General features: G+C 38.9%; 1 protein-coding gene across 1 annotated transcript in view; it reads right to left on the bottom strand.

Moving 5' to 3' along the window:
* The window catches only part of RORB (RAR related orphan receptor B), a 42,649-nt gene that overhangs the window by 8,145 nt on the left and 14,607 nt on the right, over positions 1-19,897 (bottom strand). The window contains exons 4-6 of the mRNA XM_066338498.1: positions 17,101-17,502; positions 2,349-2,470; positions 949-1,081 (exon numbers count right to left, since the gene is read on the bottom strand). Coding sequence (XP_066194595.1) covers positions 949-1,081; positions 2,349-2,470; positions 17,101-17,502 — 657 coding nt within the window. The remainder of the gene's footprint in view (positions 1-948; positions 1,082-2,348; positions 2,471-17,100; positions 17,503-19,897) is intronic.

The raw sequence follows: 19,897 nt of genomic DNA, 5'->3' as shown, positions 1-19,897 counted from the left end.
GTGCTAATAATACCAGGGTTGTGGGTTTGATCTCTGGGCCATTCACTGAAAGACTGGACTCAATGATCACTGTGGGTCCCTTCCAACTCAGAACAGCCTGTGATTTCTGTGTATGGAGTGCTAAATCACACAGGCTTTCAGCCTTAGTGAAGAGATCTCTCTTCAAATAGAAGCACTTCTTAAGTTTTAACAAGCTGCCTCACACAGCGTCCTACCTTTTACACATGGAGGGAGCAAGAAACTGATATGACAGGGTAAATGCAGTTAATTACCAGTTGAGGTTCTTGTGGTTCACTTAGGCCATTTTGTCCCCCTGGACTTGGCAGTGTTAGTGCACAGTCATGATAAATCTTGTCAGGATTCTTTTGGAGCACAGAAATTACTGAGTCCCTTGATAAGAAAGGAAAGCCTTTTCCCCCTTGCCCTTATCCACACACATGCAAACCTGGCATGCAGAGAGAGCCACAGTGGCTGGAGCACACTACCATAATCTCCTTTCATTTATTCTGAAACCAACTGGCACCAGCAGGAATTTTCCCTCCTGTGCATTCGCTGTAGAATATTTCTGTAGTCTCATTAAAAAGATTAAAGATGACCACAGAGGCAGGCCCCAGTGAGCCTGCTTTCATTTCACTAATGACAAGTGGGGATTTTACAGGGTGGCAGATGACTGATTTGACCAGCTCAATTTGCAGGCTCCTTCCACCACATGTCAGGTTGGAGACTGCAGTTTTTGCAATGGTTGTGTGTGTGTGTGTACTTAATAACCACAACTGACTGGAAAGAGAAAAGGGGACCATAAGGCAGTAACATCATTAATGTGGTGTTGTACTTAATGCAACAGACAGAAATTAGGGCTCCTCCAAAATTAAACTGATTCACAGGAAAAAGACAGGAGAGCACATTTCTAGGGTGCTGGGTGTTAAACTGGTCCCGGTGTTTACCCACCTGACTTAAGAAGGAGAATTTGGTCGTTTTGGCAGAGCTCCATGAAGCCTGTTATGCGCTTTGCAAACTCCACCACATACTGGATAGCATGGGTGATCTGAATGGCACACTGCTGCCACAGAGCTTCTCTCGTCTTTTGGGAAAACCCACATGGAAAAGCAAAGTGGAGAGCAAGCAAGGACATCAGTGCATTAAGTTCTTGCAGACAGCAGGACACCCCACACTCCATCTCCATACCCAGGCAGAGCTAGCAACATCTCTTTTTCTCTAGGTACCCAACACTTCACACAAGCCATTGCCCCACTCACCTGAACTCCGGCATTGCCTCATCAAAGGAGCAGAATGCACTGCCCAGTGTTAAAATGTGGTTCTAATGTTGGCTTTTGTGTGAGACAGACTAACAGCTGCACAAAAAATGTACACATTACACAGCACTCTTAGGCAAGAAGTGGCACAATGCTATTATTCAACAGAATATTTCTCTTAGTTTGAAATTTGAAATACATGATTGAAGTATCTGAACACAGATTAAATAGAAATTTTGACTTCCTGATAATAATTTCCCTTGCACACACATGTAAATGTAAATGGATGTTCCTGGTTTCACGGCACAGCTCTGCAAGCTGTGGTGTGTTGTAGTTCCTGCTAATAAGCAGGAAACATAGGCATAGCCCCTCGGATTTCAGAGAACAAACTGGAGTCTCTCCTGTGTCAACTAATGTGACAACTGAAGTCTGACTGAAGACTCATTGCTAATGAAGCCAGTGCAAGTGGCACAAAGGTTTCTGTTGACTGGACTACATCTGAAGGTGTAATTGAAAATAGACTGGCGCCAACTGGTGAAAATAAATAGACTGAACTTGAGAATCCCAGAAGCAGAACAAAAATGTAGTGTAATGAGATAATTTTTCCACCCAATACTGAACAGCTTCAATTTAAGGAGTATTTTCAGTTTGTTATCTACTGTCATATGTCACAGGTGCTTGTTATTCACAAGAAAGCAGACGTGTTTTCAAAATTATGAGGAAACAAGGTTATCTTGTCTTAGTTTCTTAAAATCCTTACAACAGAGGACCCAATCACACTCACATTGAAGTTAACCAAATTTGTGCATGAGGTTAAGATCTGTAATAGCAAGCACAGAAAACTGGATTCCATGACTATACCTAAGCTTTAACATTGGCAAACAGCTCAATATGCTGGAAAGCTGCTACTTCTTTTTATGAAGTCTCACTGTTTTGCTTTCAATAACCAGTTCCCCCCCTTTGCTTTCAGAAACCAGTTCAAAGATATTGAAAAGTGTATTTTGACCTATAGGAAACTCATCAGTGTATTCTTATCAAATAAATTACTCTGTAAACAATTTCAGGCAGAAGAAAATATATATTATAGGATTGTACCTTGCTCTGGTAAACCTTTATCTCTTCATATGTGTGGGTCTGCCACGCTAGCTGATGTAATTCCTCCATTGTATATTGACATGTCTCCAAATGAGATTTAATGATATTCTGTGCAATTCGATCTGTAAAAAGGAGAACAATATATAGCTTGCATGAAACAGTGAACAGTGATCTGCAACAACAAAAGTAAAAACATTAAAATAGTTGGAAAATGCACATTTAAGAAAATTAATCTTTTCAATGCTACCTTTCTCATTTGATTTGAATTCTGAAGTTGATTACTGCAAAATGTTTCAGTATTTAACCCAAACCCAAACAAACTATCTTGATAAACAGTGGATCTGCAGATGAAAATAACAATGATTTTTGTGAAACAATACAGTCTTCATTCTGAAAATGACTGAAGTGATTTCTCCAAAAGTGATTTCTCCAAATAAATTTTATTTGGTGACCCTGTTTGCCCAATTGCTTTTGTCTGCCCCAAACCTATGCAGTAACTGGTAGACTCTTCTAGCCTGGAGAAGGAACACTGCTGTTGATTATCACCCCAGCAGGGTACCTCTTCATGCTTTAGGCCACAACCTCTGCATGAAGGCAGTATCTCCCCTCCTGCTGTGTGTAGGTGTTTACTTTTACCCCTCACTGTCCATTTCTTTCTAGTTCTACCAAAAGAACTAATCTGCTGAACTCAGTGGTCAGCATGTTTCAGAGATGCCAGGTCTCTCAGAAATTGACTGACTGCTTGAGTTTGCCATGAACATTTGCATTACCTTGGCTTGATTCATAAAAGAAGAGGAAACAGGTCTCTGTTCTCAAGTTAGTTTTAAGCTGGATCATTTTCTGATTGAATTTGATGAGCAAGAACACGGAGACTGGTTTTGGCAAGGGGTGAAAGCTAAAACTAGTATCCTGGGGTTTAGAAGGAGAGACATAAATCTCACACACAGCACTAAGCTACCTTAAAGTTGTCCTGAAATTGCAGCCTTAGAAACTACTTCACAACATGGAATGCAGGATGCAAGCAGAAAAGAAAGCATTCAACGTTGCCCTGGAAACCCACTGAAACTATGTGCAAACTCTTAGACAAGTATTTTAAAGCAGACACTTGCCCTTAAAGCCACTTGAGTGGATTAAAAAAAATTCCCAAACCTTTCCAACATGAATTCATTAGCATTAGGAGTTGAAATGTTGTGACAAAACATGTTACAGAAAACTGATGATTTCCTGTTTTGCAACTTTGGGACCCGCACATCTAAGGAAGGTCATTGCTTCAGCCTGAAAACTTTGCTTAAGCCAAACAAAGGAACAAAGTTGAAGCCACAGAAGTGAACTGAACCACTTGCAGCAGAACGATCACTATGCAAAAAACACTTGTCAAAAAAGGGAAAAGGACATTGACAATGCATTAGCAAACCTGAGCACAGGAAGTAGAAAGAACTAGGCATACAATTGTCCACTTATTCAGATTATCAACATTTTGCACAGAGTGTAGAAAACTGGAATCTGGAGTTCCAGAATAAGTCTGCTTCTTTGGCCAAATACTGATTGAATATAGAAACATCAGCAAGAAGGGAAGCTGAAAAAAGAACATAGAAATATATGTTCCCTCTAAACAGTGCCAGTGGAGCGCTTTTTGAAGGACAGATGCCAGTGCTACTCTCATAGTTAAAAAAATGGGACTCAGTAGGAAGATAAAAAAGTTGCAGGTCTGTAGAGGAAAAATAAAATCTGCTTAATTGAATTTGTGCAGGTTTCCTTTTATAGGTCAACACTATCTTTAGGCTTCCTGATGGAAGAATTGACTCCGGCCTAAAGATAACTAAGAATCTATATCAATTCAGTGATCTAGCCACTGCTCTTTCATGGAAGGTTAGATGGAAGTTCTAACATTTGATGGCCAGGTGTTGCATTTTATAATAAAAATCCTGAAGATAAATGGGCTTCTCTCCTATGATTAATGTCTCAGATAATTTCATATTACTGAGTATACAGATTTCTAATCAAATAAAGTGACCTGATGTCAACAATCTGAAAACTAGACCTTTTGTTTTCACTGACTCCAAAATACGTTTCATTAGCAGTTCTACACTACTGCAAAGCTCCTCAGCTCCCCTCCTTTTCCTAGCATTTATGTATTTACATGAGGAATAAAGAGCTGAGAAACTCTCCAGGGCTTTCTAGGGATGGCATCCTGTGTTTTACCCCATGCATCTTTTCCTTATGTACTTATGCTTATGTTCAGCTGACATTAAAACCAATTTAGATCTGCAAAGGCCTGGGGCAATTGCAGCAAGTGGCAGCTCTGAATGCTGACATCCAAAGGAGAATCAGGTACAAGACAGACTTGAAACTCCTGTGCCACAGGCTAGGCAAGGCTGAGTGTGTGATGGGAAGGGTACACTGAGTCTCTGAGAAGGGAACTGCTCATTCAGCAGAGGAGACTGCTTGCTTATATTCTGTGCTGGAGCCCCTGGAAGGAGTTTTATGCAAATATAGCCTACAACTGGGTGGCAGAGCTGACAGCATGCAAAAAAGTAAAAGAAGTATACGCCTGTCCTGGCTTCTCAGATGGTCCAGCAACAGAAGATCCAACACAGGCAGAGCAAAGGACATACTCTTAAAAGGTTTCACAGACCATAGCCTTTTTTTTGTTTTCCTTGACATTTTCAGATTTTAGCACCTTTTTGCTAATGAAGTTGGAGTCAGTACACATCTTGGCAAACCCCAAGTAGAATGACAAGAAGACAACGACAAGAATGAATGACAAGAATTCCAAAGAGATGCCTAAACCACTGGCAACAATAGAAATGACATGTGATGTAAACCTGTCCTACTACAGGTACAGTCCTGTAGCCAAAGGACATGAATTTCTGTGAGACCTGGCAGCTCTGAAATACGCTGACCACCAAGTTCAACAGATTAGCTGTTTTAATAGAACTAGAAAGAAATTAATGATGGGGGAAGCAAGAGAACACCTACACACAACAGGAGGAGAGATACTGCCTTGATAAGAGGCCTAAAGCCTGTGGAGGTACCCTGTAGGGGTGATAATCTAATAGCTATATTCCTCTTCTTCTCCAGGCTAGAGAAGTCCACTACAATTACTTCACATATCAATTGATTTTGATTTTGAGCTGATTTTGCTTTCAAAAATCTTGGACCATAGATTTCAAGGATCCCCTGTCACTGAGTAACTGCACGTACACAACTAGAAATCCTGTTTGGATGGATTCCAAGGACTACAAAAGACAACTCTGCTCTTGTGACTTCAGTATGAACTTTGTCTCTACTTGAAATATTGTCAGCTCTCATTTTGCATTAAGTTACAGCAGGTTTGCTGCGCGAAAAGGAAAACAAAAGATATGATTCTGGCCATTTGGGTGTGAGAATCAAAATCCACAACATTTTATTTTCTAAGGACCAGCTGCTCCAACTATTGAGTGAAAATTAGCAATTCTAATGGAAAGTATTCCTGAGCCTGGATGACAGTACAGCACCAGCCTGCAGGAATTGTCAAGCTTATCTATCTGCCATAGTATGTAAACACAAATGTAGATTAGATTGCTTTACTCCTCCCCTTTTGCCTACGTACTGGGTTTATTACATTAGGGCTGGATCTCCTATCTTGATCACTTTATACACAAAAATCACAGCATATCCTGGCAGATTGACTCTGTCTGGGAAACATGGTCCACAGAAAATAATGTTCCCAGTATCCAAGCTCTAATGTACACTGGGATGTAGAAGCATTTGCATCAGGCAAGTTGATTCTAAATTTGGGGTTCTTTTAGTATTGGTATATTGAATTTTTTTCTTGAAAATCAGATACTTTTTCTACAAATGCTCTGCTTCACTTAAAAAAAATCTAGAAAGAAGTACTTGCTTCTAGGAAGATAAACCAGAAACAACATACTCATTCAAGGAAACTGTCAATAATTGTAACCAATGGTTTCAAAAACCAGAAATGCTCAAATAAAATACATCAAAATACACTTGCATTTCATTGCTGTCCTGCATGTCTCTGACTGGCTTTCTATAACAGCCCACTATCCTAGCTGTACAGACTCATCTATTCTTGGAGGACAAGGAAATCCAGATGATGTTTGTTGATGTGACTAGAGAGCAGAAACCTGAGAGGTCAGGCCTGTCCCCACTCTGTATGGCACAGGGTGTGCTGCCCCTCCTGTAGCAGGGCCTGCTGAGATTTTGAGAGGTGACAGACCAGTGGGTAGATAATTTAATCGGAATTTGCAATGCAGCAGTTAAAAAAATATAAAAGTTGAATGTGTAGCAGGAGATGTCCAGAAAAAGCTGAAAATTTTACATCAGGAAGCTGAAGAGGACCATGAGAAATCAATGCTGTCTTCAGGAAAAGAAAGTTTTTACATTTGTCCTACCTAAAACAGAAGATAGAACCAAGAGACTTGATTCTGTGAGGACTGCCCAGTGAAGTAAGTTATACAGCGAAGTTAGTGCAACAAACCTGGATCCCTGCAGATGCATCAAATTTCAATTGGCACACCCCCTCTGACCTTCCACCCCCAGCATCTGGGAGGGGAACGGGCATCATGTATGTACACGAGGGACCAGTGTGCTCAGTTTGACTGGTCATCAGCCACTGCCTTTGGGGGTGAACATGGGACTGGGTTGTGGCTTCTGCCTTTCCCTTAAGTTGTCTGTCTCCTTTGCCTGCTGACTAGTCACTTTTCCAAAACTTGTAGGAACTCAAGTGCTTGAGACTGCTGCTTCATTTCACTGGAGCTGGAGAGTAGCTAAAGAATCATTGCACAGCCCTGACAGAAGGACTGGAGAGAAAGACTTTAAAAGAAAGAGCCTATTTCATCAACAAAACATATCAAAGGCATATGTTGCAAGAGAAGAGCAACAGTTGCCTAAACAGCACAGTGGGACTACAGCTCACCACTTCCAGAATCACCCTTTGTGTTTCCAGTTTTGTTTGCTCTGGCAGGCACTTCTCCTCCCCATCCCCCTTCTTCTGTTTCTCCTACTGTACTTTCTTATTTTAGATTTCAAGAGTCGCCTCACAAAAGGCACTCTCCAAAGACTACAATTGCTCAAACATTTATTGCATCAGTGGAGTAGGAATTGCTTAAATACAAGTACATACAGAAAACCGAACATTGCAACTTAAGATAGAAATCAAAATTAACATACCACAGACCCACTGGGGTCTACCATCAGCTGATAAATCAGCTGATAAGTCCTGCCTTTTTCAGGCACTTCCTTGCAATATTCAGAGATCTCACTACAATAGTGAGGAAAAACTCCAACTTGAGGTCAAGTACAATGCTGGTGGGGATGGATGTAATTCACAGAGTGCACACAAAATTCACCAGCTGTGAATTTGGCCTGCTGAGTGGGAATTATCCACAGCAGCATTTGTTTCCTACAGGCTCCTTAGTTCTTTCATTTGTCTCTTTTTTCTCAAGAGAGACTCTGGTTTTTCTCAGCATTCCCCTCTTTTGCACAGGGAACTGAAAAACTTTGAAGTGTGCCTCCTAAAACACTGATAATCTTCTTCAATTAAAATGAATAATGAATCTTTAATTTGCCACTTACCCTTAGGATCCAGTTGGGTAGCTAAGAGCTTATCTCAGCTTACATCCTAAGTTGAGCTCTTGCAGGGATCCACTTTGAATTAATGCTGCAGTAACATCACAGCTTTGGCTGGCTGCTGTAAGCATACATAACAAAACTCCAGCCAGACATTCTAAATAAAATCTCTGTTCTAGGACCTAAAAGCTTGGCAAGACAGTATTGGATCAACACTTTTTTGTATGATAATTCAAGGGTATTATGACTACAAATTGAAAACTTTTGAAAACCAATTCATTGAGTTCATTTAATTGAGATTATTCTTAAATTCTTTAACAATGGTAGAGACAGTGACACAGCTAATAAACTAAAAACACCTCTGGTTGCCATACAACATGAATAGTAGGTGTAATTTTTTTTTTTTCCATGAACTGGATGAAAAGTCTGTTTGGTTGTTGTTTTGGGTTTTTTTGTTTGTTTGTTTGTGTTGTTGTTGTTTTGTTTTGTTTTTCTTTTTGTTTCAGAAGAACAGGAACATTTTTTCCTGAAAGTGGTTGCAAAATGCTCAATCCACTTTTTATCTGTCCTGTAGCATTCTCAATGCCATAAAGCAAAAAGTATTTCCCTCTAAAACACAAGGTAGTTTCATAACCTCTATTTCTTCAATATAGTAACACTACAATACTAATATACCAAAATACTAATGTACTTTGTACAACTACTAATGTGTGGCCTAGAAAGATAGTATGAAACATAAAAATACTCATATGAGACTAGAGGTGCTAGAATTTAGTTCAGGTAACTGTGTACTTAACATCACTAACAGAGTGCACAAAGAGTAAATGTTACATGTGTGAATCCTCTATTTCCTCTCTCTCCTTCAAAATAAATCAGTGCTTCATTTGCCTTTCTAAAAAATGCTAATGAATTAATAGAAATGACAATACAACGGAATGAAGTCCTTATCTTAAGACACCTAGAGAATGGACCCAGAATTGTTAGATCCTAGAGGATTTTTGCAACAGCTTAATGGTCTCTATTTAGTAATACTTCTCCTGGGACTCAGCCAATTTAGCAAAAATTAGAAAACATTTAACTAGCAGCAAAAGCACTAACCAAGGAAATAGCTGGAGTTCAAATGGACTCTAAAGACACCATATAACTACCACAAATTTATTGAGATGAGCTGTTTCTCAGCTTCTTCCAGCATAGGTTGCATAAATAAACCTTTATATTAAAATCAGACTGTTCTGAAACAAGAAAGTGGTATAATTTTTTACAATTAAGCATACATTGTTCTCTATGAAACCAAGAAATATATATGAAATAATAAGAATATTACTGGTTTAAAACCATGTTTGTGAGGGTTTGCCCTGTCATAGCCTGCAAAAAGCTGGTAGAGATTAACACATCTTTTAGCATTTGTGTCACTGCCACAGTGTTCAAATTAGCTTTCTATAAAGATTTTAAACAATCTATTGGCAGAAACATGCCAAAAAGTAATGACAAAACATTTCACAGTGGTTCTATTTTCCTGTAGTGTGGCAAATGAGTTGAATGAAAGCGGTGTTAGTTTTTAGTGTCAGAAAGTAGAATAACTTTGTTATCATAATCAATGACAGAATCTTCACTGATCAAAAGAAAAGCCATCCATGCAGTTAAAAAGGAACACAAAATAGGGCTCCATGCCTTAAATCTTGTATAAACTATTCCCATTTACATGTGACTTTCATTCCAAGATTACTGCACTATAAAATCTGTGTTCTGGTAATTAGTTTCAGCATCTGTCTGTGAGCCCTATGTCTTGTCACACTGAATTTTTCCACTATGCACATCTATGTTCCTCTCTCATGCATTTCACTTGAATTCTTTCTCATATATTTCACTCTTGCATAAAGGAATTGTTGCTGTTCTGTGAAATAAAATAGGAAAAGCTGAATGGACTGATGAAAAACATCATTACCTACAAAGCTGGAAACAGCATCACAAAATGCAAAAGAAGCAGAATTACCTTATTCTCAGGAATAAAGTGGAGTGTAGTGAAATGCATGAAGTGAGTGAAAAAAGCACACAGTGTGAAAAACTGGACTGTAGCCTTGGAAAGGCAAACTTAGGATGCTGCACGTGTACTGGGAAAGGAAAAAAATTCTAACCCCAAACTTCTGATGCCTTCCTTGTGCCTTAGGATTAAAGGAATGATCAACCAGTGCCATCCGGGATGACAAAGAAATATAGAAGGGACTCCAGGTTAAGCTCTCACAAAGTACAATTACCTTGTAATTTTTGGGGCTGACAGCCCAGAAACACCAGACAAAAACACTGATGGGAAGGTTGACACTAAGTCCATAAAGGGGTTACATAGATGAGGATGAAAGCAACTAATTACTAATTCAAACCATAACAATTTTGGCAGATAGCATGCCACTCCCATATACTACAGTGACTCCTAAAGCATCACTGCATTGACCTCTCCATTCTTATCTGCAGTTTGCCACTTCGTGGACTGTGTGTGAGTCACAACCCTGGAAGACAAAGTACTTTCTTCATACATCCCAGGCCCTCTGTGCTCTGGCAGCTGCTCCAGTCTTCTATTTTTTGGGGCATTACCTGTAGAAAGCAAAATTTCTTCTGCTATTGACACAGCTGCTCCAAAGCATGTGACAGCCAAAAGTCTATTCTTACAACTGGCAGCAACATCATGCCTCAGTACTTACCAAACCATTGGATTTACCCTGATTTTTATGTGTGATCTATAACCTGACAATATTCACAACAACACAATGTTATTCCAGAAAAGACTGCCATAATATATGGTAATATATGGGATATATGATATGGTACTTTACATATTTTGACTGCTACAAATGGTTGATTTCTAACTGCTTTCTTTGGGCTCTTGGTTGAATGAACATGTTTTGAAAAGTTTGGTCATGGAAGAAAACATTCTATCTTCAGAGAAAAGGAGTAATTTTATATATGTCAAAGGATAAAAAATTTTATCTCTTCAAAGAACTGTATTATGAAGCCTAAAAATGTAGCCTATAGATAAGTTTGTTTTTAATACCATTCTATGCGTATTTTTAGCTCATTTGTAAAACAAGCTGAAGTTCTAAGTGTTGCCACATGAACTGAAATGAGAACAGAATTGAAATACAAACTTATTCTCTCTGTCACCTTCAAACAGGTAACGATAGTAAGACACAGTGCCCTAATGGTGCATGTGTAAAATGCACGTTGCATATTTTAAATGCTCACTAGATGGCAACGTTGGTTCTCTTAAATACAGGGTGTAGACAGCAACCCTGTATAATTTTGACTGTCATGTTGCCAGAAGGAATATTAAACCACGGCCTAGAAAAAGAAGCAGAAAAACAACACATAGGACTACAAAAACATAATTTCTGTTTCACTGCGGGGTGGGTGGTGGCTTTGTAAAGGAAACGTTATTGTATATGCTATTGTCACCTTAGGTATGGGCTTTAATTAGCAAGCTCACTTAATTTTGAATCTGGTTTGGAGTGTCCCTTTAAATAGCATCTAATTGACCACCACATGTTCAGTAAGCTGTCTGTTAACACTTGATCTGGCACAGGGAACAAACCCTGGAGATAAAGAGAAAGGTGTTAAGGAATGAGAAATACTTATCACATTGGAGAAGTGCTTTTGCAAAGAGAAGTGCTTATCACATGGAGAAGCGCTTTCAAAAGCAGAGTAGAGTAGACTTCTTAAGTTATCAGTCTGATGCTGATATATATTTATATATTGCATATCCAGTATTAAGTCTTGTGGGCAACCATGAAGAGTACAGACACAGAGGAATAAACTAAATTCTGCTAAAGTTAATGAGAAAATTTCTGCTGGGAGGAGAAAGCGACTGGCTTTTAATTATATCTTCAGCAGAAGACTTCAGAATGTTTACAGGTGAAGATCTCCCTTGAAGGAGAGAGAGTGAAGTAACTCCTGCTTGTTGTACAATGTTGCAGCAATGGAAATTAAATAACTTTGCAGAATATAAAGTTGTTCACTGTGGTCTTGAGATGAATGTAGGAACCCAGCTCAATTATGACTAAATTACAAATGCACAGAATGTAATTTCTCATCACCAAGAGGACCTTTTTTTTACATACCTATCCTGGGTAAGTTTAAAAAAAAAAAAAAAAAAAAAAAAAAAAAAGGGTTACTATCATTTTCCAGTCTATGTGTCTCAGTCAAAAGAGCTGAGCCTTACAATATAAGGCAGGTGATGCCTCCTCCAATCCACATTAGGCATCTGTTCTAGGGAGTTACTGCCCATTCTAAGATATACATAGCAGGATAGGCTCAGAAAAACTGGGGAAAGGGAAGATCAAACCTAACCTCATCAACCTTGCTTTAATTTTGGTAGAAATGCAAGCTCTCCAAGCCATTGGGTACCTTAATACAGGCCTGATGTTGAAGAAATTTCATGTAAACATATGTAAACACTACTTCCATCTGTAATTATAGAGGCTGGGCCATGTGATATCCTGTACACCCTAGAGGTGTCTTACTGATTATCTACACATACACAGCTGCAGGGCACCCTTTAGTTGATGACTTGCAGTGAATGCTTAACTGATCTGTTTTCTCCACAACAGTGTTGGCTAATAATTTTACCTTGTCTTAAGAAATCATAGGCTGGCAATCTCAACTGCAGTTAAGGCAGGGAAGCCTTTCTATTAACTTTTACAGACCAAGATTGGAAGCACATAGTGAGGAAAATGCAATGTTCAGCTCAGTGGCAGACAATATTTTGCACATATATTTAAACGAGATAGTAGTTTAATTTCACCAAGTCTAAAAATAAGCTTTTAATGCCTCCTAATTTAAAACTACACTTGGGAGCAAGCACTGAGATCAGGAACTGAAGGAATTTTCACTTCCAGCTGACCTCTGTGATTTGCTGTGTGAGGAGAAAGCCATTATGCAAATGACCAAATTTTTGCTTTTGACATGGCAAGCAGACTTCACCCTATGGTTTGAGCTCCCACTTCATCATTTCTGCCTTCCCAGATGTGTAGATGGCACAGTGGAGAAACAGGATCATGCTGTAAAGTCCCTGGCAGCATGAGTCCTTGGGATATGGGTGTCTCCCATGCTGGCAGCATTACTGGCTGATGGAACACACCTGAATCATGCCACCCCTGGACACCAGGACAGCCAGTGACAGAACCGGCCTAACTCATCTGGCCACTGCACCTCACCTATTTTTTGTTCTGCCCACCCAAATCTATATCAAGTGTCCAAGAAGTTGCTTTGACTTAAGGACAAAAATACATCCCTTTAAAAAGAAGGGGTCTGGACTGGAAATGCACTTGATGCCAAGTTGAGGTTCTGTATATGTATTTACAAGCTTTGGAGTGATGTCTTTATGCTTTGAGGTTGTTTTTGTAACAGGAAGTGTAATATTGATGAGGGCAGTGCCTAACGGGGAGCCACCTGATTTTGTACAACTTCTCCCCATCATAAGCTCTGACAGTTACAGGAGAAATTTGTGACTGTATCTCAAAATTCTCTTTTGTTGTACTTAACCCTCTCTTCCATAGGAGGCATTGTCTCTCCTGCTTCTCGCAGAGATCAGATAATGTCCTGCTGTATCTTGGTCTTCTTAACTCATTTGAAGAAATATAATAATACTAAGTATGTGCAACAGAGCCCTATGTAACTTCAATATGTCAGCGTGTCTTTCTCCTACACCTATTTGCTAGGACAATATATAGACACCAGTATGCATGCAATACAAGATAAGCTATATTTTCCTTGCTGTTCCATTCTAATACTATGTGTCAAAACAGTTGCTGTGTAAAAAATTTTGCATTTCAAAACTGTTAAAAAAATTTTGCATTTCCACTACAAAGTCTTCTGTCGATGAATGTATGCTTGTGAAAAAGAACATTTTCACATTCAAATTAAAGCATAGAACTGTTAAAGATCAAAGTAGCTCTAACCATTTAGATTACTTTTTGGTGGAACTAGAAAATTAACATGTGAAGAAGAGCATGTAAATGATGTGTAAATTACATCACAGAGTATCTTGGAAAACATTATTTTTATAACTGAATCAAACTGACAGGGAAAGGAAGACTTATTACTTGAATTTTAGAGAGAACTTACACTGTTAGATCGCAAGCCAAATGTAAATACTAAAGTAATATATGCAATTGCAGCAAGTATTTTAGTCAGGTGCAGCAGGGACCATTATTAGGATTTGTTTTACAATCATTTAACATTTTCATAATAATCTGAAAGAGGTTTTCATAGCATGCTAATTAAGTTAAGAGACAATTCTAAACTGAAAGAAGTCACAAAGCATCAATGAAGACTGAGACATAATGTGACAGGATTGAAAAGATTAGAAAAATAAGGAAGAGAAAATGAGATTCAAACTTGGAAATGTACGGTCAATTGCACCTTAATAAAAAATGCTCTACTCAGGAGAGAAGTGAGTTTGAAACAAGGAAAGCGTTAACACCAAAGGAATAAGTGAATTAGATTTTGGCTGACACATAACGCAGAAACTGCATAGACCACTTTTATTCTGAGCGCTTGTGAAGAAGCCTGCTCCTTGGAGAGCTCACAGCAACTTCTAGGAACCCAAGGATGAAAGAAGTTCCCACACATTCATTCATGAGGAAAAAACATAAGATGGTTGTACTCAAGATCAGGCAAGTGGCAGTTGTGCTTATACACATCTGAAGAATATAAGGGCCAGAAAAAAGCTAAGAGTGGAAAATTCTATCTGGTAGAAAATGATCGGTGCAGAAAAGAACTGTCACATGTCTAGTGGTCCACTAGATCACTAGACATGTTGGTATAAAGAAACTGCTATCAGCCACAAAGATCAATGGAGTATAGCTTTTCTACTCCTATATATTCTGTATCATTTAATCTAACAGTTAAAAGTGGTTATGTCTATTTAGCATAAGTTGAGTTTATTCCTAAATGTCACTGGAGTGAGATGCAATTCTGCATTTCTGAAATTTAAGCACACTATAATATGAAATCAGTACATCCCAGGACTGCAAGAATCAGCTCTACAGATGTCCAACAATCCACTGCAGCATTAAGAGGCATTTTCTACTTCTTTTTGAACACTGAAAATATATTTTGCCTGTGCACTAATCCAAATATTTTATGGTGCATCTCTTCCAGTTGTGTCAGCTGATTTGTTCATACTACATTACCTCTCACTGTGACCCTTACCCCTCTGCTGTAGGTGCCACAAATGACAGATAGCAGTACTTGTGTAAAATTAAAGGAATTTAGGAGCCCTAGTTTCAATTTCAAAATGAAGAGAGGTAAATCCCAGAACCTCTGAATTTTGCTGTCAGAGACAGGCCACTTGCTATGCAGTGCTCCCTCTGCTCTGGGTTTTTTCCAGCTTTGTGTGCTTCAGAAGAGGATGAAGAACTTGGAAATGTGGGGTGAATTTAGGGCTGGATGGTTTAGAGCGAGGAGAGAAAAAAAAATGGGGGAAAAACTAAGAATGATGCATTACTCTTAAGTAAACTTGCAAGAGATAGAACTTAAATTGATTTAAGTTAAAACTTTGGTTCTCTGAAGTTAAAAGGTCCCATTGACTTCAGGATTCTATGGCCACTAAGAATGGCCATATTCTGTCTTTGCACTTGTTTCTATAACTGAGCACAAACCCAAATTCACGGACTATCAGAACTCCTGCATTTCTGGACCTCCTCTGAGTCTCTCTGGAAACAGCTCCCTTTGGAACTGGGTCTGTAGGGAAACAGCTTTTAAGGACTGTTTAAATTGTCTTTCAGCTGGTTTGCGGCAGTGTAATTCACTGTTACAGGACTGACGTATGCACAAGACACATGTGAGTAATATTCTTATGGCCATGAGAGCTGAGAGGGAAGTTGGAGCAAATGTTCATCTCTAATCCTACACTCTGGGACTACACTGTGGTGTAGTTTTACTGGATAGTGGTCTAGGCTAAATGCAATAATAAAACATGCCTTAATAAACAGAGTGACAAGAAGTTTAACTTTCCCCTGGACAATTTGCAACTAAAACAGACAATGTGTTATAGAGCCCCCTACACATGAGCATGCAAGGGCAGAAAACATGCTGTACATTTTAGCCACAACTTCATTTTTTAGCAGACAGTAACTACTATACATCCCCCTACGGCTATCTATATTGAGTGGAGGCCACATCTCCAGGGTCCTCAGTAGGTTTGAGCACGCACACACTCTTACAGATCTCAGTGCACATGCATGAGACAGCAAAGTTAGGCCAGAACTAAAGAGGTTTTTTTCATGATCTGAAATTAATTTGTTAGGAGTGCTCTTGAAGATTACTTTTTCACTTCTTCTTTCTTTTTAATTAAATTCCATTAACAAAGTGTTACTCTTTGATTGAGTTCTCAGCCACAACTGATTCAGCACATTTCACTTCTCCAGGTACCTAATTAGGATGTCAATCTTCATGTTATTTCTTTGTAACATAAGTGGTACTTCCAGTGGCTTTGGTGAAATACAACTAGAAACATTAGATGAACAGAAATCCTCCTTAGACAAAAATCATCTTTAGTCACTGCGCTTCTAACAGCCTCACCTGATAGAGGTCTCTGCCACTTGTCAAAGACAAAAGGAAGGGACAGGCTCTTCAAATCCTTCAGGCAGAGAAGCAGGATATCCACAGAAATACATTCAGAGTTTGTGCACTTCATGAATTTGGTGAGCTTGCTCTGGTATTGACATCCGTGCAGCCAAAGTATGAACTGGTACTTTTCCACAGTAAGTATTCTAGAATTAGCTGCTATGGGGATTCTGGGTGTTGACAAGAATATGGATGGTTGGCTCAAGAGATCATTTAACCCTGCCAGTAATGAGCTCATTTGAAACAAGCCCTTTCCTAATTATCACTTGGTTATGATTGATTCATCATCTGCTTTGATGCTCCTATTTAATAAACAGAAGCGAACTGCTGGGTTTAAGAACTGCATAATTTTTAGCAAAAACAGAGCTGCCTTAATATTATGTCAATTAGTTCCAGACTAATTTTCTTTCCTTTACTCTCTGTATGTGTGCACGCATGTGTGAATGTGTAACTATTGTGTACCTGTGTATGGAATGCCTGTACCATATTTTAATGAAGACAGTACTGGAGCTTAGCTTACATATACACATTGCACCAAAGAAATAAGAATTTTCCTTACCGATTTCACTCATGGATATCCCTGGAGCTAACTGCCCGTTGTTGAAAGAGCTATAGGTAAACAAGTTTGGTACAGAGGTGAGGTCATAGATAGGTTCCTGCTTTATCTGTTTGATTCCAGCCATGTCTAACCCCGACTGGTCTGGGGAGGGCTGGGCAGAATCCATGTTGTAATAGCCCTCAGACTTTGGCAGATCGATGACGTGCCCGTTTGAGTAGGTGCTGCCAGTTTCGTTGTTCAGATTGTTCAGGCCATTGCTGATGCTGCTGCTGTAAACCCTGGCGAGGGCTTCTGCCTCACCACTCTGCTGCTGCCGCTGCTCCTGCAGTCGCTGCTGGTGCTTCTGCACTTCAGCGTACAAGCTATCCCTCTGCTTCTTGGACATTCTTCCAAATTTCACAGCTGAAAAGCAAAGCACAGTGCAAACAAACACTGCCTTTAAACTTTTCTCGATTCCCCTCAACCCCACCACTCTTGATATTAACTTCCACAGGAATAATTTTTCTGTGGAAATAATCTTTTTCCATGGAAATCAGAAAGGACACAAAGCTCTACAGCACATATATTTCATAAAGAAAAAGATATTGTGTACTTGAATTTACCAGGTGACAATGACTCCTATCTGACAAGAGGGTCTCAGTCAAGCAGTTCACTTCCCACTCGGAATGTTAAAAAGACCATGCATCGTTTTATCTCTCTCTGTTAACTGAACAACATCCCTGAGCTGTATGAAATGTACAGTCTGTAAATTCATATCAATTTACTAACTTTCCACAAACCTTTACACAGTACATTAACAAGATTAGTATTCTGAGTGAAAACAAGTCCCAAAGCCTTGTTATCACATCCTTTAAATGGGGCATTAGCTACCTACTTGAAAAATAATCTCACAGGTTAGAACCTAGAAGAAAATAACAGATTTGAAGGTAAACAGCACGAATGAATGTCTTCTTTTCCACTGAGCAAAGTCTTAGGGATTTATTCAATCTCCATATTATCAATCTCCATGCACTCCTTCTGATGAAAAAGGGAGGAAAATATAAGAGGGCAAACCATTTCCCTCAGAAACAGGGTTCACTACACTGAGATTGAACTTTTCAAAAGTGACAGGCTGATTGCTGTGGAACTAGGAGCAAATTCACAGCCTGCATATACAGTGGATCACAGCTGATTATCATTCTCCACCCCTATCTCTGTATAAATTCTGGTCTTCTACTGGGCTAGATCTTGAGATCTTAGAGCAGAAGAAATTGTTGATTGTGCTCTAGAACAAATGAGAGATACATTCAGCAGAATTAATCAGAACAGGTAAGGGACATAGCTCCAGAAATACAGATTTCTATTATGAAATTATTATGAGGTGTATTTTCTATACTGTGTATTTCCAGTTCATCTGAAATTTAGATCAATTCAGAATCATATTTATTAGCATGGGACTCACCTTTAGCCCTCTAGAAGGAGTTTTAACCTATATGTGGATAAATGTGAAATTCTTCCATCAGGTAAAAGAACAGAAAAAGTAGAGCATGATATGAAAATACAGTGCTAGAACAACAAGGTGACAACTGCTTCGATTTATTTTCACTTTTTTTTTTTTTTTTTTTTTTTTTTTTTTTTTTTTTTTTTTTTTTTTTTTTTTTTTTTTTCCACCAAGAGGGTTTTTTTCTTACTGCTAACCTCAGTTTAGTTACAGCCCTGCACTCAGGCTACAAGCTACCACACACAAACTCAGCCTGCCCCTGGAATCAGTGCTGGATATGCTGGATATCCTTATATACAATGACTGTAGTTTAAATAATTTTGAATAATGCAACTGTGTATTTCTTTCAAATGTAGGGCCTCAGTAATAAAACCAAATATCCGCTATTTATCCTCATTATATATTCTTTAATTGGATTCTTCAGCTGCTGTCAATTAGCAACCTGCCTCTGCATGATAAAAATGAATTTATTACATGGCTGAGAGGTAAAAATCAAATTAAAAGTTTTCTGTCAAAAAATTCACACAGCCAATTTCAAATTTGCAAGAGCTCTTAATACTTTTAATGCTAACCAATCATAAAGACCTTTACATAAACTATGAGAGAACAAAGTGATGGTGCTGGAAGAATCACTCATTTTGTGTCTGCAGTGGTCTCTCAATAACTGGTTGGGAAGGCAGTCACATTAGAATGCCCCTGTGATGCCTTAAATCACTGGAAGATAGGACTTTCAGGAGGAAAGCATGTGCTGTAAAATTGCTTAAGCATCATGGAGAATTAGGAGCTAAGTTGTCAAGTAAACTGGATGCTAAGACTAAAAAGAATTCATGGATTAAAGGCCAGATTGCAAGTCTCCCAGACTGGTGAGACTGGTAAACAAGTAGTTTCTGTGAGACATAAGACACACTGAGGTAGAAGAAGAGCTATTATGGTCCAAATTTTAAACAAGTTTATAGTCTGTGGACTGTCTAAATAAATAGCTCTTTAAGTAACTTCTCCATTAAAAACTTAATTTCAAAATACAAGTGTTTTAAGAGAGAAAACTGCTTCCAGGAAAATGAAATTCATATGAATTGCTTTTAAAAATTAGAACATTTTCTCGGAATATTTTCTCACTATATAAAACATATTTTTGAGCTGGAAACCCCCTGCACGAAGAGTGGTGCCCATGGCATGTCAGCTGTGGACAACCTTGCCCAAACTTCCCACCCTCTGCAGTTTTGGTGTGATGCATGCTCTCAGCCTACTGATCTTGGCTGATCACACCACAGTTTGGAAGGTGGACCAGAGCTCTACAAGGATCCTGAGATGGCACAG

The sequence above is a fragment of the Sylvia atricapilla genome, chromosome Z (genome assembly GCF_009819655.1).
Source record: "Sylvia atricapilla isolate bSylAtr1 chromosome Z, bSylAtr1.pri, whole genome shotgun sequence".
In the NCBI taxonomy this organism is placed as follows: Eukaryota; Metazoa; Chordata; class Aves; order Passeriformes; family Sylviidae; genus Sylvia; species Sylvia atricapilla.
The sequence above is the reverse complement of the archived record's forward strand: the minus strand, read 5'-3'. Positions and strand labels throughout refer to the sequence as shown.